Source organism: Lontra canadensis, unplaced genomic scaffold (genome assembly GCF_010015895.1).
Source record: "Lontra canadensis isolate GAN:19392208 unplaced genomic scaffold, GSC_riverotter_1.0 scaffold3, whole genome shotgun sequence".
Taxonomy (NCBI): Eukaryota; Metazoa; Chordata; class Mammalia; order Carnivora; family Mustelidae; genus Lontra; species Lontra canadensis.
The window spans coordinates 1,154,784-1,178,695 of record NW_022630997.1 but is presented as its reverse complement, the minus strand read 5'-3'; the positions used below and the strand labels follow the sequence as shown (position 1 = coordinate 1,178,695).

Genomic DNA, 23,912 nt, shown 5'->3' with positions numbered 1-23,912 from the left:
TCAGCGCTCATGGCTAGAGTGAGCCCTTCTTTGGTTACTGACACCTCCTCGACAGGACGAGCGGACACAGAAAGGCAGCCAGCCTCTGAAAAGCAGCTCCTTAAAATTCTTTCAAGGTTTCTTAATCTTGGAATATGTACTCTGTGTCTTACTGGATCTGCCCTTCTAGAAACCACATAAAGCAAACCACACTTTCCCACAGAAAACTTACACACGGGCCACTTCATTCTCGTTCACAAGCAATTTCTCATAAATCACAGTGACCACGAGTTCACACAGACTGTACACCTTTGCAAACAACTGGGCGTACTTCTCAACATGAAAAAACTCAATTAAAAGCTCTCTTCATCAGTCACTCTGATGATTTACCAGAGCATTTCACCATAAAGCACAAAAATAATTACCATGTCATCGGGAACATTTTAAAAGGAACTCCAAAGTATTTCTCACGTTAGATTGACAGAAAACAATGGGACCGAGACAGTAAGAACAAAGGTCTAGATGTGAATCAGGCAATTTATAGACAGCTTCTACTTTCTATGCCTGGATGTGGGAGTTGCTGCGCCCAACAGCCTTCCTCTGCTTGTCTTGTGATTTGCCATATCTGGTTCCTCACAGATGGGTTTTCATCCTCCAGGCAGGAACAAAATAATCAATTCTCTTACTAATCATCAGCAGCCCCAATTCTGAAACAAGTTTAACCTCTCAATAACAAGTCGTGCCAAGAAACAAAACAAAAACACAGGTATCTTTCCAAGGTAACCTCCCTCCATCTTACAATACCTCACCGTACCGGAAGGAGTGACCGCCCCTCCGAAGTAATAAACACATTAATATTGCAGGGGAATTCCATCTGGTGGTAACTGAAGTCATAATCCACCTTTTGCCACGTTATTAGGTTGCTCAGGGCAGTCACATTATGAACACCTAGGGGAAAAAATTTTTTTTTTTTGCTTACTTGATTTTAATCACCTAAACAAATGCTGTAAGACATGACATTTCTACTGCTTTAAAAAAAAAAAAGAAGAAAAGTATCTCACGCACTGTTCAACTTCCTAAGCTAAATGTTCACTAAGTAATAGGCTTCACAGATAATACTGGTCACCCTCCATAAATGTATTTTGGGGCCAAGACCCCCCAAAATCTAATCTAGCATCTTGTATGCAACTGGGCATAAGACAGGTTCCCAGTAAGCACAATCACTTTCTGTATGGTGTGTTCACAGGTCTAGAACAATATGGTAGAACTAAAATGATTTTTATGCAAAGAAGTAAGGTTACTGAATTTTACTGATTTTTTATACTCATCTGTGTCTTAAGGATACCCGTCCACGCTACTTTTTTTCTTCTACCTCTACCTTTTGAACTTACCGCCAGCAAAGTGTCTTCTCAGACGTCATTTGAGCACAAATAAAGCAACCAGTTTCCTTGCCAATTTATAACAAGTTCCAAAACTGAGGTTAGTTCAACCCTTCCAACCTTTTTCCAGAGTCTTTGATAAAAAAAATTTTAAACTTCACACTCACAGTAAAAAATGTTTTATTAGATCTTCTCTACACTTTTCTTTTAAGCTAACATATGACTGAAGGCAAGATCTCCTTCTCAGCCTTTCAAGAGCAACTTGCAACGTCCTTGTCCCGTCACTGTACCATGTTTATAGTAGGACAAAACACAGCTGATGGACACAGTCTGTGAGCTGACAGTTCCCCCATTAGACAAATTCACATGGCAAGCCTTGATCTTAAATACTTGTGAAATGTGAGTGTCTCTCGATCAGTGATTCTTCTACAAGTCATCACCAGATCTGGCTTTCATGGGAGGTTAGACATGAAGGGAGACACCCGTGTCTGTACCTGGTGTATCCAGCTGCCCTTGCTCGAGGAGAGTTTCGTCGATCACGAGGGAAGTGTTGCTCGGGAGCTGCAGGAGCCCGCTGACCAGGCGGTTGGCTGTATAGTCTTTGTGGGGGATGAATTTCAAATGGTTCATGTTCTCTATAGTCATTTGCAGACGAAAAGACTGCAAAGAGAAATTTTTTTAATGAGCGAGGAATAAAATTTCCCTGTTTTAAGAAAATACATATTTGGGGTTAAATACTTTCCATTTGTGTATAAGGAAAAATCTTAATTTCTAAGGATGTAGTTTCGTGGCTTCTTGAGCTCTTAAAGCAAAAATCTTACATCTACACCTTAAATAATAAATCTACACCTTAAATAAGAATTTCACTATTCCATGTGCTGTTTTATTCTCAACTGTTTTGTGCAGTATTCTTAATTTCTAATTTACCAGCAAACCAGAAACAAACGATAGATAATTCAGATGCATCTGCCAAATATTCAGAAGCTTGAATTCTTTTATCTACCACAACCCCAGGCTAGCAAAACAGAAAATATTTATTTATTGAAAATGGGGAGAGAGAAGCTTAATTTTCTTCAGTGCTCCTGGAGTTAAAATCATTAAAATCACAGTCATTCCTCAGACTCCCGCTGTCGCAAGGAGAGCTGAGGAGCAGAGCGCGCTGCGCGGGGCCCGGGCGCTGCGGGTCCTAGAACGCACTGCAGGCCGCCTCCTCATCCAAGCCTAGCCCAGGATCTGTCAGACCCCTCTGCACCCCTCCGGCTCTCCGAGCCCACCACTCAAGGCCCTCTGCACCCTGCTTCACACTCCACTCTCCCCGCTATCCCTCCAGCCTAAATAGAAGTTCGTGTGGTAAGGGTGGGGACTGGAATTGGGAAGAAGGGCGCCGAGGAAGAGAGAAACTTTCAGAATTGACGGGATTACTGTACTATGGCTCGGTGATGCAAAGCAAATGGGGCAGAGGGCTGGGACCATTTTATAGATAGAGGCCAACAAGCCCTAAAGAAGCCCAGTCTGTCAAAACCCAAGGGGCACACGGCAGGGTCTAGCTCCACGTCAGCAGAAGCGGGTCGCGCATACGGAACCCACCGTGAAAACGAAACAAGATATGAGCGAGCCAAGTGCTCAGAAAGAGTTCGGCACCAGACAAACACACAAGAGGAATGGAAGGGAGTGGGATATGGTAACAATGAAAGAGTGAAACCCACGAACCCACTACGAAGCGATGCAAAATAAAAAGATCAAAAAGGAAGTAACTCTTATATTTAGAAACCTAACTCGTGCCCGTCTGCGCGCTAGGCTGCTGCTCGGACTTTACTTCCTTCCCTTCTCCCCAGAACTCACTCCACGCCAGCCGCACCGGCCTGTCTGCGCGCCTCCACGCGGCAGAGCGCACAGCTGCCTCAGAGCCTCCGGGCCTGTCCTCTCCTCTCTCCCTGCACGGACATTCCCCCCAGCAGAGCCATGCGGCTTTGCTCCCACACTGCATCAAGTCTCTCCCCGAATTCCTGGAAGGCGAGGCCTTCCCCGACCACACTGCGCACGTGAGCGACTCTCCCCCAGCCCCGTGCTCCCCCGTCCTCTTCTCCTGGGCCTTTATTCTTCCTGTGGCACTTCAATGACAGATTCTGTATTTACTTATTATCTGTTGGTCTTCTACCACGATAATCTAAAATCTATTTCAGCAATTCCCAAAATGTGGTCCAGGGAACCCCCAAGGAGTTGCTGACACAATTTTTATAGAGTCCACGAGGTCAAAATCATGCATGGATAAAAGACCCATTCGATATGCAAGACAGACCAATGAATTTACTACAGCAGAGTATAAAAAATTCATTGAGGACATTACAGATTTCACATTTGCAACTATCCTTCAAGAAAACGTTATATAGGGGGACGCCTGGGTGGCTCGGCTGGTTACGTGTCTGGCTTCGGCTCGGGTCATGATCCCAGTGTTCTGGGATTGAGTCCCGCATTGGGCTCCCTCCTCAGCAGAGCGCCTGCTTCTCCTTTTCCCTTTGCACCCCCTATGCTTGTACGCTCTCTGACAAATAAATAAAATCTTTCAATTAAAAAAAAAAAGAAAAAAGAAAATGTCATGTGGGCATTTTTAGTCTAGTATCCAAGAAATCCACAGCTATCCAAAAAGGCCAGCTTTCCGTCACATACTTTAATCAAAACATCCTATTATAAGAGACTGAATGCAGAAAGGGATCTTCAATTCAGCAGTCTTCTATTAATCCAGATATTAAAGAGATTGGTAAAAATTTTAAACCATGTCACTTTTATCACTAATGTTTTTTGAATTGGGAAAACACTATTGTTACACAATATTTTATGTTCATACGTAATCGATATATTGATATATTTTCATGAATATTTTAGTCTATTTTTAGTTTTAATTTCTACTATGGCAAACTGGTAATAAAAACAACCCAGATAAACTACACCTCTTTGAGTCCTCCATAATTTTTTCAGAGTGTCAAGTGAGGCAAGGAGTGTGAGAAATGCTAATCTGTTTGGTCCACTGCTGTTTACGGGCCTGGAAGAGTGCTAGCACTTACCCTCCAACGGCACGGTCACATGAATGATCTATTTTAACCTCTTAAATCTCCAAAATAAGCGATCAGCATTGTCAGTCATATGACGAGTCAAAAGCAACTCCCTCATTCCCAGTGTCTCACCACCACACAAACCCTGCATTCCACACACCCTGGCAAACAAAGGCAGCTCGACTTTCTAAACAGGAATTAAAACTGGGGCCATGGAGATAAAGATCTTTATTACCTCAGCTAAATGAATTATGCTCTTGTAATTCAGGCTTATTTAAAGACTTAAGATTTTAATGCACACAAAGGATAGATACCAAGTTGGCACAAGCTGGGATCAACCAACAGCATAATTTTAAGGGATTTACTTGCAATCGTGCCGTAAGAGTCACAGAAATTTGTGCTAAGGCAATAAAAGAAAAGCGAAGTGTTTAGGGGTGAGTATGTAAATTGTGGAACCTGACAGGCTTTGTTTCCCCTTAATAAGATCTATTACAATTTCAAATTGAAATACTTGGGTTGAATGAAAGACAATTAGATGAGTTTTTAAAGTGCGCTCAGCTTTTCTTTTTGTTTTAATTTATCTGAGAGAGAGACCAGAGCGAGCAAGAGAGAACATGAGTGGAGCGGGGAGGGGCAGAGGCAGAGGGAGAAGCAGGCTCCTGAATAAGGAGCCCAACATGGGGCTCAATTCCAGGACCATCGGATCATGACCTGAGCCAAAGGCAGATGCTTAACTGACTGAACCACCCAGGCGCCCCAGTGTGTTCAGATCTCTAATAATTATTATTTACATAATAATTAATATTTATATTGATCTTACTGCTGGAACAAGATGTTGAATAATCCGGTACAAGTGTTCTGTGAAGGTACTATTCCTTGGGCAACCACTCAAGTTAACTGTGAATTTTCCCAGTGGAAGAACATCTCTTCTTGTATACCTAGAAAAAAAAAAAAAGATACCAACCAGTAAGATATTCAAGTGGATTCGCAATTTCCATCGAAAAGCAACCAAAGATTAGCAAAATACTGTCATTAAAAATAAAGCAAATTACTCTGACCAGCTCACTTATCAGAATAATAACAGTAACAGCCAGCGTTTGCACATGAGCACTGTGCATGCGCTAGGACTGTTCGGAGTGCTTAACTGTCTCGTGTAATTCCCAGGCTCTCTGAGGCAAGTCACCTTCGCTGTACAGGTGAGAAATCCGAGACAGAAATCTGAAGTAACATGCCCGAGTTCACACAGCAGGATGTGGAGAGCTGGATTTGAACCTGCAGGGTTTGGTTCCAAAGCCTGTGCACTCAACCATTACGTGCTGCGGTCTGAAACCCGAGCCGAGGGAGGATGTGGAGAACAAAGGCACTGACTGCAGGGTCATTTGGAACTGAGGGAAGTTAGGAAACCAGCATTTACGGAACTAGGACAATGGTCTACAATGAAATACCGTACAGCCATTGAAAAGTTCATGAAGAATTACAAAGGAAGAATGTTTAAGACGTAGTAAATGATAAAAACAAGATCGGCATTTAGAGTACCACGGAGACCTGTGCAGGGATGTACACATGTCAACAAAAAAGATGAAACAAACATGAGCCAAATGTGTTAACGGAGATCATCTCTCAGTGGGTGAGATGACAGTTTCCGGTTTCTTTATGCTCCTGGAACTTGTTGAAAACACTCATTAATTCTGAAATCAGGAGACAGAGGCCTGTGGAGGGGTGGAAAGGAGGTGAGCACCTTCACCTACAAATTACATGTGCGCCCCGTGGGCCTGGCAGAGCTGTGGGATGTATAAACCAAGAATTCAGAATGCAGAAAGAATAAAACAGCTCATTTTACTTATCAGCCAGGTTCTTCGTCTGACTGCGGCTCTTCTGTTTAAGGGAGGCATAAACAAAAGGTTACATGTGAAACAAAAAAGGTGGACAAAGAATGTGTGATCTCATGTAACCCTTGTCACACTGAATAAAAGCTGCCTGATGATGCAGCTAATGAACTGTGACACCAACGGCCTGAGCGACCTTCCCGCTCTTCTGCGCCGTCAGCACCGCCCCCCACCCCCCACCGCCGGCCGCCGGGAGCTCGGCACTTACACCGTGGAGATGAGATGCAGGATCAGGTACTCGGCGGCCAAGCTGTCTCCCAGAAGTGCATGCGTGAGGAACCCAAGCAGCTCTGCTCGGACGGGAGACAATTCAGACATGAAACCTGAAACGACTGGAGGAGGGAGGGAGACCACACTCAGAACACACACACCAGCTCCTCCTGAGTGTCTCAGGCTAAGAAGGAAAAAAAAACAAACCCAAGTGGAACAAAGCACTAAAGTCACTAGACAACTAGTGTAGAATTAAATACTGGTCGTTAAGTGATGCCAATCTTTGAGACAAGACAGCTTGTAAACTCTTTTTTGGCCTCATCTTAATAAAGAGAACTAACGGGAAGGAAAACGGGCCAGGGTCACGGCCACTACTAGAGAGACTGAGGCTGAGCACGAGGATCTGGCTGCCTCGGCCCCACCGTGAGCAGAGCATGCGCCGCAGGCGGCTCCCGCCCAGGGGCCCACGGTCTCTGGCTCCCAAGGCATTAGCACTTACACTTACAGGTTTTGCTCTCCTCCTTGTTAAGGCAAGCAGGCAGTAAAGGATTGATGTGCTGCAACTTCTGGGCTAAAACCACATGAATTCTTGGCACTAATGAAGCGGGAGGGCTGTGCACTCTTTGCTCCTCGGCCGTGTCCGTGCATTCCATCGGATCCAGGAGTGAAGAGGCATCTCTGTAGAGAGAGGAGAAAGTCACAAGTCACAGCCACATCTCTGAACATGAGAATTCAAGCCAAGAACAGTTCCACCTGCACGTGTCCCTAGAGAACGGAAAATGGCTCCTCATCCTCAATGGTCAGATCACACAGTTCTCGGGCTAGTTAGGCCACACAAGGATATATATGTGTTTTCAAGAAAAAGAACACTTTCACTGAGTATGCGGTAGCTGTGGTTAATGGGATAGAGCACATCACTGGTGAAGAGTGTCTGTGTTTTGAAATCACTTCATCGGCGGAGACATGAAACGCTTCACAGCATGTCTCAAAAACCAGGGTCTTTTTCTCATAAGCCATTAGGCATCTATTACTCAGTGTGGAAGATCCATTCATCTCTTACCTTGCTAATTGTTTTTCCTAACTTTTATTCCTCCACAACACCTCCCTTGAATAGTGAGTAGTCAAGCAGTGAAATGAAAAAGTGTTGAGTTTTTCAGATTTGCTAAATAAATTAGCAGACAATGGATTTACTGTGATGCAACTGAAACAAATCACGAAGATGTGTTTAGAACTTCAGACTTCACAGGTTGCTCTACAGTTACCCATTCACATGGCCGCCTGCCTCACACACAAGGACGACAACAACCGTACGTGGTCTGGACCACGTGCCAGGCAGGGTCCTTCTCTATGCACACACCAGTTCATTAACGCCTCACCTACACTGGTCTCCAGTGGGAAGGTGAGGCCCTGCAGAAGTCACGTGGCCGGTAAATGGCCACACCAGGTCGGCACGCCAAGCCATCCGGCTCTCTCTGGGCACTAAGCGGCTTCAACCAATGAAGTGACTGAAGCAGGAAAACCATCATCACCAGAAACAGCCAAGGCAAGCAATTTGCAATACTATTATTAAGGAATGCTATTTAAGTTTATTTAAAGTTGTTTAAATATGTCTGTGTCCCCCCCTTTATTGTAAGAGTGAAAAACAAGTTCTTCTTATAGGGAAACCAAGATGAATGTCCAATACCCAACAAGAAAACTATTATGTTGTGGGGGGGAGGTTATGACTCCATTCCTTGGCAAACTCAAGACAAAACAAGAAGAATAAGGAAGATCTGGATTTTCAGGATATATTGTTAGCTGTGAAGAGAAAGTGTAAAGGAATACATATAACATGCTATCTTTTATATAATAAAGGGGAATAAAATATATACATGTCTACTTATTTTTGCAAAAAATACAGTAAAGATAAAGGCAGAAACAGGTTGGTTCTCTATGGAGCTTGAGTGGGAACAGGGCAGGGGAGATGGCACCCCTATATTCTTTGTATATAGCTCTGATTTGGGTAACAATGTCAATGTTTTCTATACTTAAACTATCAAAACAAATGAGAAAATGTTAACAGATTTTAAAAGTTTAAAAATTAAACTCTTCAAAACATGTACCACCACTTTTCATACAAAATTAGTGTATGCTCTAATAAAAACTCATGAATATGGAAAAAAAAAAATCAAAACAGTAAGGACAGAAGAAACACTCTGAAGAGAAATGCAATGGAAACCAACTGAACCTAACCACATAGAATGAATAATGAGCAAAAGGACCAAAGGGGAATAAAACTCACCCCGGTAATTTTAGACACAGCACTCTAACTGTACGCCTCATTCTAAAATAAAAAGAAATGGAAACCAGTCTTGGATGCAAGTTACAAGGTTTGTTTTTTGCAGCGGTGTGGACTGCTGATTCTGAAATTCCCTCCTCTGCACTATGGAAATACGTTGAGAACAATCAGAGTCAAGCTTCTTTCTGTTAGAAGGGGGGCTACAAATATGGGAAGGGAGAAGGGAGAACATCTGAGTGCAGAACTGGAACTGGAAACACTGTGAATGTTCTGTTCAGTTCTGACAGACTTGAAAATACATGAAAATGCATGTGTACGGGCATATAAATGTGCATTTATTTGTATGCGCACAGTGTATGCGTCTATGTAGTTCCTAGCCCCACCCATTAAAAGGGCATAGAAGCAATACCAATCCTGATACCAGTGAGCACACAAGCACTCAGATCTTGACTTTTAAATAAAACTCCTCACTAAAAGAAACTGATGCTCCTTAGCAAAATGGCTGATACTGCAGCCGGAGTAGAGGAAGGACAGATGAGGTTGAAACAGCGTGTGTGCCAGGAAAGAAATTTCCAAAAATGAGGTCACGTCAGCAAAGACGCAGAGCCTGCTTACAACGACTCTCACTAGCTAAATGAGAAAACCTGAATCTCGAGCACCAGACTAACAGCCACACTGAAATAAACAAATTACTTAAGTAAACAAATGAGAAGGAAAATCTCTCTTCTAACAGAATGCCAATAAACAAGTGCAGAAGGAATGACTGAGATAGAAAATCACCATCTAGTAATAACCGATCAAGAATCATCAATGGACAGGGGTGCCTGAGTGGTACAGTCGGTTGAGCGTCTGACTCTTGGTTTCATCTCAGGTTGTCATCCCAGGGTCGTGGGACTGACCCCTGCACTGGGCTCCGTGCTCAGCGCGGAATCTGGTTGAGATTCTCTCCCCCTCTCCCTCTGCCCCTTCCGCTCATGCTCTAACTAAAAATAAAATAGAATCATCAATGGATATTAAAGTAAGTGGATGAGGGACACACATGGGTGGCTCAGTCAGTTAAGCGTCTGCCTCTGACTCAGGTCATGATCCCAGGGTCCTGGGATTGAGCCCAACATGGGGTTCCTTGCTCAGCAGGAAGTCTGCTCCTCCCTCTTCCTTTGCCTGCCACTTCCCATGCTTGTGTACATGCCCATGCACACTCTCTGACAAATAAAATTTTACATAAATAAGTGGACAAAAGTTAAATAAGAAACTGGATATTAATGTAATCTCCAAGCACCTCCTTCCAAATTACTTATTACAAAGTGAAAAACAGTAACTTTATAGGACAGAAACCTGGCAGATGCCACCTTAACCAAACGATCAAAATTACCACCACCAATAGTACAGCACACTGACATCAGATGCCTCCTCATATGACAGCCTGATTCTAAGCATGAGGAAACACCACATAAACCCAAACAGATATTCTACAAAATGACTGGCTATACTCTTCAAAGGTGTCAAGGCTCTCTGCCATGTGAGGACAAGGAAAGACAGCCATCTGCAACCAGGAAAGGGGCCCTCGTTAGACACTGGATCTGTCAGCACCTTACTCATGGACTTCCCAGTCTCCAGAACAGTGAGAAATGAATTTTGGCGAAGTTTAAAAAAAAAAAAAAGGTGTTTCAGGTGTTGACTTGAAAAGGTGTCAAGTTCAGGAAAGACAGAAGTCAAGGACTGTTCCAGATTAGTGGAACATGTGACCCTACGGATCCTGACTCACGGAAAAGAAGGAAAAATTAAAAAAAGAAAAAAAAAAAGAAAAAAAAAACATCAGAAGAAACAAGATTGAGATAATTGGTGAAATTAAGTATGGAGTATGGGTTAGTGTTTCTAATTTTCTAAAAGTTCCTAATTTTGATGGCTGTACTCTGACTGTATAGGAGAAAGTCCTTGTTCTTAGGAAATATGGACTCAAGTATTTAGGGGATAATGTATGCAACTTACTCTCAGGTGTTTCAAAGAAACATGTACATACACAAAAATGTGCACATGTGAGAGCACAAATGAATGACAGAGCAAATGGGGCACTAAGGGTTAACAACTGGTAAATCTGGGTAAAGGGAGAAAGCTCTTCGTAACATTATCTTCCAGCTCTTCTGTAAGTTTGAAATTTTATCAAAATAAAGTTACCCAAAAAAGAACAAACAGACTCACCTTTCATCATTATTCAGTATACTTAGCACAGGATCCACAGATAGGACACCATATAACTCAAGAACATCATTGACTTTGAAACAATCCCAGTCTTCATAGACCTGACAGGAGATCGTAAGAAACCACGTTGTTAGGACTAAATAACACCAAAAAAATCATAAAAGATTAGTTTTAAGGCTAAAGAAATAGTATTTTAGATTTTTAGGTCAGGAAATGGAATTTAAAGCCACTCTTTTGTTTCATAACTTGAAACCAAGAGAGATAAAATACTTGCCTAAAGTCATTCTCCTAGTTAGCAATTAACACTAAAACAGAGGACTCCTGACCTCCAGACCAGGGTCTGCTGTCAATACACCACACTACTTTGAAGAGGCTTTCCCAACGATGACTAACATTACAAATGTGCATTATTGGGTGCTTGGTGGCTCAGTCAGTTAAGCGCCGGCCTTCGGCTCAGGTCATGATCCTGGGACAGAACCTCATGATGGGTTCCCTCCTCAGCAGAGAGTCTGCTTCTCCCTTCCCCTTTGCCCCTCCCTCCGCTTGTGCTCTCTCTCACTCACAAATAAATGAAAAATAAAATCTTAAAAAAAAACAACAACAACAACAACAAAAAAACCCTGCATTATCTCAAAATCTATTCAGAACACCAAGAGAAGGGGGGGTGCAGGAAACAACTGCAGGATTACTAACTTTGGACTTATTCACCAACTATGCACCATTAGGAGGGTTAACACAAAACTCAGAAAGGCCATGAGGGTTTTCGAAAGTTTCAAAACTTTCAAAGTTGTGTCTTTGATGGACGCTAATAACTGTCAAAGCCTCCTCTTGGTGAGGCTGAACCGAAACATGGCAGGAAAGCCGTCCTCACTCTGGTCCCTATGGTACAGAACTGAAGTGCCACTTAAGTTAAAACCACAAAATAAAAGAATGGAAATTCTCAATGATCATTTCTGAAACTTACATTGCTTGCTTCACCTATCAGGATCAAAAAACTAGGGTAAGCAAAATAGAACAAACTGCCAACAGATTTTTTGCCTTGATTTTATTTTAAATACAAATGAGAAAAAGATTTTGAGGAGAAGAATGTTGAAAAAGTTAGATATTGTCGGAAGCTGGAAATGACATAGGAATTTACATGAATTAAAAAAACTGGGGGTGCCTGGGTGGCTCAGTGGGTTAAAGCCTCTGCCTTCGGCTCAGGTCATGATACCGGGGTCCTGGGATCGAGCCCCGCATCGGGCTCTCTGCTCAGCGGGGAGCCTGCTTCCTCCTCTCTCTCTGCCTGCCTCTCTGCCTCCTTGTGATTTCTGTCAAATAAATAAATAAATCTTAAAACAAACAAACAAAAAAAAACCTGTTTTACTTCTGTGTTCAAAATATTTTTCAATTCTTTTTTTAAGTGAGCTCTACACTCAACATGGGCCTCAAACTCAAAACCCCAAGACTAAGAGTCGCAGGCTCCACCGACTGAGGCAGCCAAGTGCCCCATATTCTTCAACTGAATTTAAGAATGCCGTGGTAGACAGAACACGGCCTCCCAAAGAGGTCCACATCCTACTCCCTGCAATCTGTGAATAGGTTACCTTATAAGCAAAAGGGGGTATGAATAAATTCAAGACCCTGAGACGAAGAGATTATCCTGGATGATCTGGTTGGGCCCAATCCAATCACAAAGTCCTTTCCAGGAAGAGGTAACTATGAAAACACTCTGGCTTTGAAGATGGAAGAAGGGGCCCCAAGCCAAGGAATGTGAGCACTTCTAGAAGCTGGAAAAGGCAAGAAAACAGATTTTCCCCCAGATCATTTAGAAAGGAATGCAGCCCAAAGGAGACCTTGATTTTATCTTCAGTGAGATCAATGTTGGACTTCTGACCTAAAGCCTGTAAAATGATAAAATTTTTGTTGTTTTAAAAGCCACCGACGTGGTGAATATTTGCTCCAGCAGCCACAGAAAACAAACACAAATGCTAAGAGTAGTCCATGTTAACTTTGAGACACATTCCACATCTACATCAAGGTCAGGTCTATAAAAGGTTTAGTACCTTCACAAGGCATGCAGGGCCCTTCTCCCCTGGCAGTGGAAAATTCAGGTCAAAAGGAGAAGAGAGGTTCAAGAAGTTCAGCTGTTGGCCAGCAGAAGCTTCAGTTTCTAAACGTTTTGGCTCTCCACACCACTGAAGACCACCAACACTCCCTAAATTCAAAGAACAGCACTGCACTTAGTCATTTTTAAGGCTTCCTGGAGAGAAAGAACATTTCTAAAGAGCCTTTCAAGTCTGATATAAATGATGCTTCTGAACACAAAAAAACTTCAAGTTGTTACAGTTCTTAAGGAAGTAAGATATGCTAACAAAACCCTTTGTCTGACCTAAAAGAGAACAAAGATTATGAAGATCTAAAAAATTTAATCATTTCTCCCACACAACAAAATGGCAAAAAACTCCCCTCTTCAAATCTCAAGTATATTTTAAAAGTTAATATTTACAGTTACTTTGACAACTTTAATCTGAAGATGTCTACTAACAACAAACCCGCCTTGGTAGAATATATTTTTTTCTACTTATTACTCAGAATAAAACCATATAGCAATACATTCATTTACCAAATATTTGTAATATCCACTGTGTACTAGGAATCAGACTAGTTGTTGGGGACACAAGGATGATTTAAAAAATGCCCTCTATCCCTGAAGTGGTCACAGTTTAGGGCCTATAACTAATTAAAATCAACATATAGCCTGCCACACCATAAAATATTGCTCAGCAATAAGGAATAGACTACTGATACACAGATTAATCTGGATGGATCTCAAGTTTTGCTGACTGAAAAAAGCCAATCCACAAAGTGTACATACTGTATGATTCCATTTATGTAACTTACCATTATTTTTTAAGGTTAAGCTAGAACGGGATCTTTTATTTTTTTTCTTAACTGAAGTATTCCCGACTATGCAACACTCTTGCAATAAAATAACATTAGTAGAGATGAAGAATGGGTTCGTGTTTGCTAGGGGTTAAGGACTTCTGGGGAGGGGAGAGGCAGGAGAGCAGTGGGCAGGACTCTACAAGGACAACTTTGAAAGATGTGGGCAATGAACCATTTTGGATCCTGACTGTGGTAGTGGTCCCATGAGTCTACACGTGACGACACTGCCCAGAACAAAATACATGCACACAAATAACTGTGTGTAGGAAATATAAATCTAAGGTCACTGGGCAGTAGCAATGTCCATTTCCTGGTTACGATATTCTACTAGAATTATACAAGATGTTACCATCAGGGGAAACTTATTTCTTACAGCTACATGCGATCTATGCTTATCTCAAAAATATTTTTAAAATATATATAGCTTGAAAGATTACTGAGAAACCAACAAACAAGTTACATTGTAAATAAATGATGCGCCCAAATGTACAAAAAGCCTACAGTAGGACATCCAAATGAAAGCAAAAAGGAGGAGAGATCATCAGTTGCTTAGATAACAGAATTACCATATATCCTGGATTCTAATGTTACTTATTATTATGATACACCATTAATTTTAATAAGCATTTGGGGGGGTGGAGAAAAAGACCACCACATTTGCACAGATTTACTATAAAACATTCCGATGTTAAAAACATTAAAGTATGCCTTAGCTCTAAGGAAATATATATAAAGTAGGAAAACATATGGCTAAATGAAATTCATTAGTAATTCTTTGTTTACCACTCTCAATCCAATCTTGCAGATGCCCCCTGACTAGACTGATTTGTCAACCCCCCACTCTTCAACTTGCCCTCTGAGGATGGTGCTACAGAGAAATGACTGGCCACAAAAGGAGGAATAATGACAAACTTCTCTACCTGCCGCAATAAAGAAATTCACTATTCTTAAACACTGTGATTGGTAAAATCAAGAATGAAATATGCCAATTCTGAAACTATCTCATGCTCTTAGGACATCCCAAACTTTGGTCCCCGTGTTAATCAGAATTTACCAGGTTTTCAGCATGTTTCAAGATAAACCACTACAAATGTGTGTATATAGAATAGAACTGTGACTATTTTAAGGGCTCTCCGGTCTCAAGTTGAGTACGAAGTTACCTAGTGCCCCACAATTTCATGGTTTTCCTCCGATGTTTTCAATCTTACTAAATTAAAGTACCACTATCTTGGGGCACCTGGGTGGCTCAGTCCGTTAAGCATCTCCCTTTGGCCCGGGTCATAATCCCAGGATTAGGCTCCCTGCCTTGCAGGGAGTCTGCTTTTCCCTCTCTCTCTGTCCCTCCCCATGCTCGTGTGCACACATGCACACACTCTCTGCTCCGCTCATGAATAAATAAAATCTCTTAAAAAAATAAAAATAAAAAATAAAGTTCTACTTTCTCCAAAGGAAAATAAAAAAGGATGTTTTCAGATATTTAAAAAAAAAGACATTTTCAGGATAAGCTACTAGACTTCCATATTACTTAGGAGCTGAAATAAAAATATAAAGAATGAGAAAAAGACCTTTGTCCACTAACCACCTGAGACTCTTAAAGACTAACAGGAAAGCAGACACTTCTCACTAAGTGATGCCTAACTGCTCAGTTATGAAGCACGGTTTGACCAGAGTATTGCAAAAACTCTCAAGACTATTTATAACAGCAATGAACTTGAATGCAAGGTTGTCAAATCGCTGTCATTTCCTAAATATAGAGCTGTATCACACAACAATTAATTCTGGAAATGGACCTGAGGGAGAAATGAACAGAAAGCCTGTTGACACACACTACCTGCTTGCCTGGCACCTGCATGTTGGTCTTTCTGTTTATTGGGCTGTAGGTCCATATCTTCATCATCTTCGTAACTCCTCTTGTGACGACTGGGAGTGTAGGACGTAGACGGACTGACTCGAGCTTGGTTTGCATTAACATAGGCGTTAAATGAAAAGTTAAGGAAAATCTACCAGGCACTGAGGAATATCCTAAGGTATGCTAATTCTAGGGCTAATAAAAGATTATTGGTTTGGCAATTTGGCTAAAATTAAAACATCCTTTTAAAAGACTGAACTTCCAGCTTTGATCATGAGAGTAGCAGCTTAACCTCATGCCCCCTACCTGTGCTATAAGGAAACTATACAACTGGATAAAAGATATGAGCAACTGTTTTCAGTAACTGAACATCGTAAGGGAACATAAGGTTATAGTTCTTCAATAAGGAAACACACCAGTAAACTCCGCACTCTTCCCAGCTTTCTCTTGGGAACATTTCCCAAACTGCACAAAGAGAAGCAAGGACCCTGCCCTTGCAGGACAGAGAAACAGAGCACACAGTTCTGGGCTCCTGAGCAACTGGAAGCTGCAGAAAGTAACAGAGGCAAGAGTTGCAGATAAGACCAAGAAACCTGTGCAGGCTCCATATGGGGTTTTGGCTGAACATAAAACCATGGATGTACAAGTCAGGATTCCTTGAGGGCTAGCAGGGAACAGCTGCTAGTTGGCTGGGAGCTAAATGGAGATTCAGGACTTCTACAATACTAGAACTGGACCCTGATGGACAACCTGGGCACTGAGGTGTGACCAGAAATAGCACATTTCATGAGTAAGGACTGTGTCCTACAGACCAAGGGCTATTCCATACCCACCTTAACAAATCGCAAAACCAAGCCATGACAAGGTCAAAGTGATCCACTTATATCACCTGCCTGTCAGAATAAAACGCAACATTCTTGGAAGGAAGACAAAACCGAACTCTCTACAATGTTGTACATCAGCATACAGTAACACATTATTAGTTATATATGAAGAGGCAAGAAAATATGACCTACAATCAGGATTAAAAATAACCAATAAAAACAAACCCAAAGATGACTCAGATATTGGAATTAGCCGACAAGGACACTAAAAAGGCAATCTAAAATTCACTATTTTTTCATATATATATATTGAGCTATGTTCCCTTTAAACCTTATTATGTTGAGATATGTTCCCTCTAAACCTTAAAATTCACAATTTTAGGGGCACCTGGGTGGCTCAGTGGGTTAGGGCCTCTGCCTTCGGCTCAGGTCATGATCCCAGGGTTCTGGGATCGAGCCCCGCATCGGGCTCTCTGCTCAGTGGGGAGCCTGCTTCCTCCTCTCTCTCTCTGCCTCCCTCTCTGCCTACTTCTGTCAAATAAATAAAAAAAAAAAAAAAAAAAAAAATCTTTAAAATTCACAATTTTAAAAGAAAATACAATCGCTTCTCGGCCTTTTGGCGACGATCAAGTGTAGTACCTGTTCTTATCAGTTTAAAAGAAAATATAGACAAGATCCATCTAAGTAGCTCAGTTGGTAATGTGTCTGCCTTTGGCTCAGGTCATGGTCTCAGGGTCCTGGGATGGAGCCCCACATTGGGCTCCCTGCTCTCTTGCCCCTCCCCCCCACAAACTCAATATCTCAAATAAATGGTTAAAATCCTAAAGAAAGACTGATGAGTCAAAGATGAGGCATGTTAGCAGAGAAATGGGAACAATGGAAAAGAACCAAATGAAAAATCAAGAACTGAAAGATAAGATATCTGAAATGAAAACAAAAGAGAACAAAAATAAACAGAATCTCAGTTACCTGGAGGTCAGTAACATCTAATGATTATGTGACTGAATCCCCAGAAAACGAGACAATACAAGAGACTGGGACAGAAAAACATTTGAAGAAATAAAGGCTGAAATCTGAAAAATACCAGTCCACAGATCCAAAACCTCGAAAATACCCAAGCAAAAGAAACACAAAAATACCCACACTGACCCACATCACAGCCAAACTGCCAAAAACCACAGAGAGAGAGAGAACATCAGAAGTAGCCAGGGGAAAAACAAAGATGTCACATACAGGGATAGAGTAAAATGACTGCTAGCCCTTCATCCAAAAGCAATGGGGACCAGAGGCACCTGGGAGGTGCAATGGTTTGAGCATCTGACTCTTGATTTCAGCTCAGATAATATCTCAGGGTCGGGGACTGAGCCACCCATCAGGCTCCCCACCCAGCATGGGGCCTCCTTAAGATTCTCTCTCTCCCCCTCCCCATACTCACACTCTGGATGCAAAAAAGAAAAAAAAAAAAAAAGGCAATGGAGGCCAGAAGACAATGGAACAAGACCACCAGAGTGCTGGGGAAGGAAAAGAGCTGTCAACCCAGAATTCTATAACCAGCAAAAACATCCTTCAAAAACAGAGGTGAAACAAAGACATTATTCCTTGAACCAAAGCTGAAAAATTCATCACCAACAGATCTGTACTTAAAGAAAAGCTCAGTTAAATGACTCCATTAAAAAAAAAAAGAACAATGAGCTAGAAATGGTACATACCACAAACACATACAAGACACTTTTCCCTCATTTCCTAATTTATGTAGAAGACACATTTTTTAAAGTTTTTTTTTAATGATTTTATTTATTTGACAGAGAAGAGAGTACAAGCAGGGGGAATGGTAGGAAGAAGGAGAAGCAGGCCCCCGCTGAGCAGAGAGCCCAATGCAGGGCTCAATCCTAGGGCCCTGGGATCATGATCTGAGCTGAAGGCAGATGCCCAACTGACTGAGCTACCCAGGTACCCTTTTTTAAAGATTTTATTTATTTGACAGAGAGAGAGAGAGAGAAAGAGAGAGAGAGAAGCAGGCTCCCTGCTGAGCAGGGAACCCAATGTAGGGCTTGATCCCAGGACCCTGGAATCATGACCTGAGCCAAAGGCAGACGCTTAACTAACTGAGCCACCCAGGCGTCCCAAGAAGACAAATGTTTAAAGCAAACAGGGTAATATACTGTGGGCTCTATAGTTTAAGTACAAATGAAGTGTAGGACAACGGCAGCACAAAGAATGAGGGGATGAATGGAAGTAAACTGCTGTAAAGATCAAGGAACAAAAAAGAAATCACAAGGGCAATCAGAAAATATTTTGAGTTGAATGATGGTGAAAACAAATCAAAGTCTGGAATACAATCAAAGCAGTGATTAGAAAGAAATATATAGCCTTCAATGCTAATATAAGAAAGGGAAGATTTGAAATTAATGATCTGTGCATTCACTTTGAGAAGCCAGAGAAAAATTAAAGCCAAACTAGCATAAAAGGAAATAAGAGCAAAAGTCAATGAGATAGAAAACAGAAAATTAAACAGTTGGTTCTCTGACAAACCACTAACAACACTGATCAAGAATAAAAAAAAATTAATGAACATTATTATATATGAAAAGAGATCATTGCTAGATATCCTCCAGACATGAAAAAGAAATTAAGGAAATATTATGAAAAGCTTTGTTATTGACATAAATTCAACTAAGACTAGATGATTTTGAAACAATTCCTTGAACAATACAACTTATCACAACTGATACACAGAAAAAACTGTTAAAAAAAACTAACTAAAAATCTTCTCACAAAATGCCAGCCCCCAAACTGGAAAAAACCCAAATTCTCATCAAGTGGAAAAAATATAAACAAATAAAATCAGCAATAAAAAGGAATGAGCAACACACACACACACACACACACACACACACACAAGGATGAATCTCAAATGTGTTATGGAGAACAAATAATCAGACACAAGACTCTGTATGATTCCATTTTTGGGCATACAGAATAGGTAAAACCAAGCTACAGTGAAAGAAATCAGGACAGTGGTCACAAAAGGTGAGTGAGGTGCCTGGAAAGACACAAGGGAACTTTGTGGAACAAGCACTTTACTTTCACAGGTGTTATTAAATGGGTATGCATTTGTCCACTCAAGTGCACCCTTAAAATCTACATATCTCAGGGTATATGAACTACGCCTAAAAAAAATAAAAAAAGTATACCAAGATGTTTCCACATCTCTCAGTGAGCCAACATGTTGTTTCCCCTTAAGAAATCTAGAATTAGTTCTAATTTGAAACTATGTTTTTATTTAATTATGGTACTTTTTCAGTACCTTTAAATCCACGGTGGGCTCAATCTTTTTAACAGTATTTCACTACAGGAATGTACCACAATTTTATCATTTCTCAATGACGCATACTTTGGTTCTTTTATAAACTTTTTTGTTTAGGACAAACGAAAAACATTTCATTAAAATAAAGCCAAGTTCTGTAAATGAAGAACAATTTTTTTCCAGCTTATTTTGTTGGTATAAAAACACTAAGTTTCAAAAACTCAAAATTTAATTGTGGTTTTTTCAATTAAGAATATAATCAGGAACCACTCAACACAGAAGAAACTTTAGATAAAGGATATTTCTTTTACCCACGTAGATTCCCCAGGCACTGGGACACAATAGAAAGTCTGTCTTTCCAAAGTGGTAGTTCGTGGGGAGTTTAAATCAACTTCTTGTTGAGGCTGTGATATACACAAAAAGCATATTTAAAGTTTTATTAAGAAAAACAAAAACAAAACTTTAATTAGCAAACCACATATTCATGTTATTTACAAAACCACAGTAAATACTTCACATTAAGAATTAAAAACTAAATACCAAACCCAAACCCATTAAAAAAAAAAAGGACATAAAATCATTTCACATGCAACCATCAATATACTACCTTCCCTTAAGTCCATAATACATCTCACCCTGTCACAAAATTAAATCTTTTAATAAACAGGATACTTTATTTTTTTCAAAGACAAAGCACTGTCTCTTTCATAGACCATAGCAGTATCAGCCTATAAAATAGGAACTTAATGAAATATTCATTAGCAGTAACTCTGACATGAGATTTCAGTCAGATATTATTCCCCAGAAAAGGAATGTTCTCCATTTCAAATATAATGAGAAAATCCTAAGACACAGAAAGAACCCAAGATGTAATATTAAAATATTACTTCAATAAGCACATATTGAGTACATATATTACCAAAAAATCTCTTAAAAGTAAAATAAAATGTATATTCCATTTTGGTGGTGGGGGGAGGGACCCAAGACACATCAAGTTTCACCTGAGCTAGTATGTACAAGCAGGGCTTTCTATGTGTTTCTTTCTTTCCAGGACCAAAGTATTCCTGGTTTGGTGCTTCTACTTATTCTTTCTAGCAACACAATACAAACTCTTTGCCTTCAGCAGTGTCACACGTGGACAGACTCACCTATTTTACTTTCCTATTTCCAGATGCTGAGATTACTAGTTTATGGCGATACTCCATTACCGTGTATTGATAGATGAGGCTAATATGGCTAAGGGCTCCTCAAACAAGGGCCACAGCAACTATTTGTAAAGTTGACACATTAGACTTGGCACCACATTTTACTTTATGGAAACACTCTCAAAGAAAAAAGACACTGGGAGACCTCGAGTTCATTATGTGTTAAGATTAGCAAATCCAACTCTCATGAGTTCCCCTAAATAATTATATGAAGTTACATTTTTGTTTTATAGAATCTTTGCAGCAACCTTCCATATTAGGGCTGTTCTGCCATCCAGACTGGCCCTGAGCTAGGACATTTTAATCAGGCACAGCTTCTACTATGAGTAAATGTGCTGGTATTAGGGCTTACAAATCAATCTCTTGAAGTTTGGGTAAGCAGGAGTCAGACTCCCAGTATGTAAAAAGCCCCACATAATGTGATTAAACTGGGAGTCTGGATCACCAAAGCAGAGAACTAGACCCAGAATGGGGGGGGGGCCTCCACCAATGTGCCACCTTTCTACTTAAGCACCTGCTGATCAATCCCCACCTGTGATACTTGTTTTTTTCCCCTCAACAACTGACAATTACCACCAGTTTCAGTAGAACCACACAAAAAAACAACTTTTAAAAAATGCAGATATACTATAGTGCCTCTATAACTGCTTTTCTAGTAAGTTTCTACCTCAAGACTATCCCTTTCATAACCACAGTTATATCCAGTGTCCTCTACCTTCTTGCCTCTCCCATTACTGATATGTAAGTTTCCCTTACTTCTCTTTATCAAAGAAAGTTTAAATTTATTAAAAACTTTCTTCCTCCTAGGAAAAAGCTGCAGGACTTAATGAAATTTAATTAAGCAAGTGTTAAGCCCTAAGTTAATCTTCCACTTTTACTTTAAAAGAATTTACCATAACCCTCTAATTTTGAAACCAAGTGTACAGATATAAGGAAAAGAAAGGAATTAGTTATTTACAATACTCCACCTTTTAAGAGATTTTTAAAAGATCAAAAACTTTAACAGAGAAGCTTAAATAAAAGGTAAATAAAACATTTCACAGGACTTCTTAGAACTTATTTACACACAAAATAAATACACTTAAGATCAACCAAAAGAAATAAATTCGCTGCTTAAGAAGTTCTTAAGATGTTTTATATCTTAAGGATACATACCCCGCACTCTGCTACATCTCTGTATTTTCCAAAATGAAGGACCTATGATCCAAAACAAAGGATAACAGCATATCAGTACATCTGAATCAAAACTACCATAAACACAAGGATAAAATACCACTAATTATAAACAGAAATTTTCATGAAAAAAAGCAATACATACACGTGCTTTTGTGTTTCGGTTAACCGTTTCATAAACTCCCATGTAAAACTCAGGGTCAAACATATCCTGAATCATGCAACGAAACTTCACAAAACTGTTAGGTTTCAAATAATGAAGGGGAACTTCATTCAGTGATGGTACCTGAAAGGAAAACAAGTCAATAAACTATTCTTATCTGTAGAATGTTAAGCACATATACAGAGGCTGTATATCCAGAAACGCCCCCCCCGCACCACCTCCCACCAAGCCCCATTAGGAAGCCAGTGATCTCAACAGTCAACATAACAAAAGTGCTGGACACAAAAGTATTTTTTATGTTCTTCCAAGTTTGTATAATGACATCTGACTTTAACGTAAAAGGACGCTCTTCCTTAAAAACACTTCTCAAGCAGCAGAAGGGCATTTGCTTTGTTGAGCTCTTCGCTTAAGAGTAGTACATGCCACTTTTCTTTAAATGAAGGTAATAAAGGTATTCAGGACTCACAATTACTGATTTTTTTGGTCTTAGAAATTAACACGGTCAAACACTGCCACCTAGAGGCTCCAACACAGAAGCACGGAATCGCTTGAATCTAAAATTTCATTTGGAAAAGTGCAAAATCTTTTAATACATATGCACTTAAGCGGAAGACACTACACATGAATATATACAGTTTAAAATTTTAGCGCTTACTTCAGCAGCACATATACTAAAATTCTGTGTGGATTACCACTCCACTGAGAGAAACTGAAAGCCCAACCCTCTCCTCTGAAAATAGCAATAAACTTACCCATTTAGGAGCGTTATTTTCCTTCAGCTTTTCCTTAAAATATTCAATTACTTTCTTCTCCCAGTCAGGATTAACTCCATTTTGGGCTGAAAGAAAAACGGACTTTTCAGAGCCAAAGGGACAATAGCTGACAAGACTATGTTCAGGTCACAACCTCGTGGAGCGCTGCCACACTGGGCACTCGGGAAGCTGTCCTGTTGAGGGGTTGGTACAACACTGGGCAGTGCTGGCCTGGCGCAGGCTCTCAGGAGCCAACAACCTAGTTGAGAATTCCCACAGAATGAGATAGGAAGCTACCTGGACAAAGCACAGTGCTCTTTGGAAACATTTTTATACAGATTTTCTCTTTATAACTACCCTGAAATGAAAAGGTGTTCTAATTTTTTTTTTTCAATTTGGGAATAATTTCAAACTTTCAAGAAAATCACATGAATAGTACAAAGAATACTTTGTACTTTCTGCTGTATCTTTGCTCCATTTGCTTTATCTCATCCCTCGTATGTATTTTCCTGACCCGTCTGAGATTAAGTTAGACACATCATATACCCTTGCGTCTAAGTATTTCCATGTGTGTTTCCTAAGAACAAAGAGATTATCTTACATAGCTAACAGTACTGTTACCCACCTCGGGAAATTCAAAACCGATACCCCACTTTCTCTCTAACCTACCACCACACTCCCGACGCTGCCCGACTGCCCTTTTTCCTCGTCAGTACAGGAGCCAGTCTAG

General features: G+C 40.6%; 1 protein-coding gene and 1 non-coding gene across 3 annotated transcripts in view; one reads left to right on the top strand and one right to left on the bottom strand.

Annotated features, from left to right (window-relative positions):
• Positions 1 to 23,912, bottom strand: part of MCMBP (minichromosome maintenance complex binding protein) — a 47,689-nt gene that overhangs the window by 4,895 nt on the left and 18,882 nt on the right. Inside the window, exons 2-13 of one of the 2 annotated variants that reach the window (XM_032878506.1) lie at positions 23,183 to 23,268; positions 22,413 to 22,553; positions 22,250 to 22,291; positions 20,192 to 20,293; positions 15,741 to 15,885; positions 13,027 to 13,178; positions 10,982 to 11,082; positions 7,004 to 7,182; positions 6,503 to 6,626; positions 5,229 to 5,346; positions 1,853 to 2,018; positions 794 to 927 (exon numbers count right to left, since the gene is read on the bottom strand). In XM_032878506.1, coding sequence (XP_032734397.1) covers positions 794 to 927; positions 1,853 to 2,018; positions 5,229 to 5,346; positions 6,503 to 6,626; positions 7,004 to 7,182; positions 10,982 to 11,082; positions 13,027 to 13,178; positions 15,741 to 15,885; positions 20,192 to 20,293; positions 22,250 to 22,291; positions 22,413 to 22,553; positions 23,183 to 23,268 — 1,490 coding nt within the window. The remainder of the gene's footprint in view (positions 1 to 793; positions 928 to 1,852; positions 2,019 to 5,228; positions 5,347 to 6,502; positions 6,627 to 7,003; positions 7,183 to 10,981; positions 11,083 to 13,026; positions 13,179 to 15,740; positions 15,886 to 20,191; positions 20,294 to 22,249; positions 22,292 to 22,412; positions 22,554 to 23,182; positions 23,269 to 23,912) is intronic. The other variant, XM_032878517.1, reaches the window with a different exon arrangement.
• LOC116858518 lies at positions 17,183 to 17,380 on the top strand. Its single transcript, XR_004380935.1, has one exon. It is a non-coding gene; the product is annotated as a U2 spliceosomal RNA (small nuclear RNA).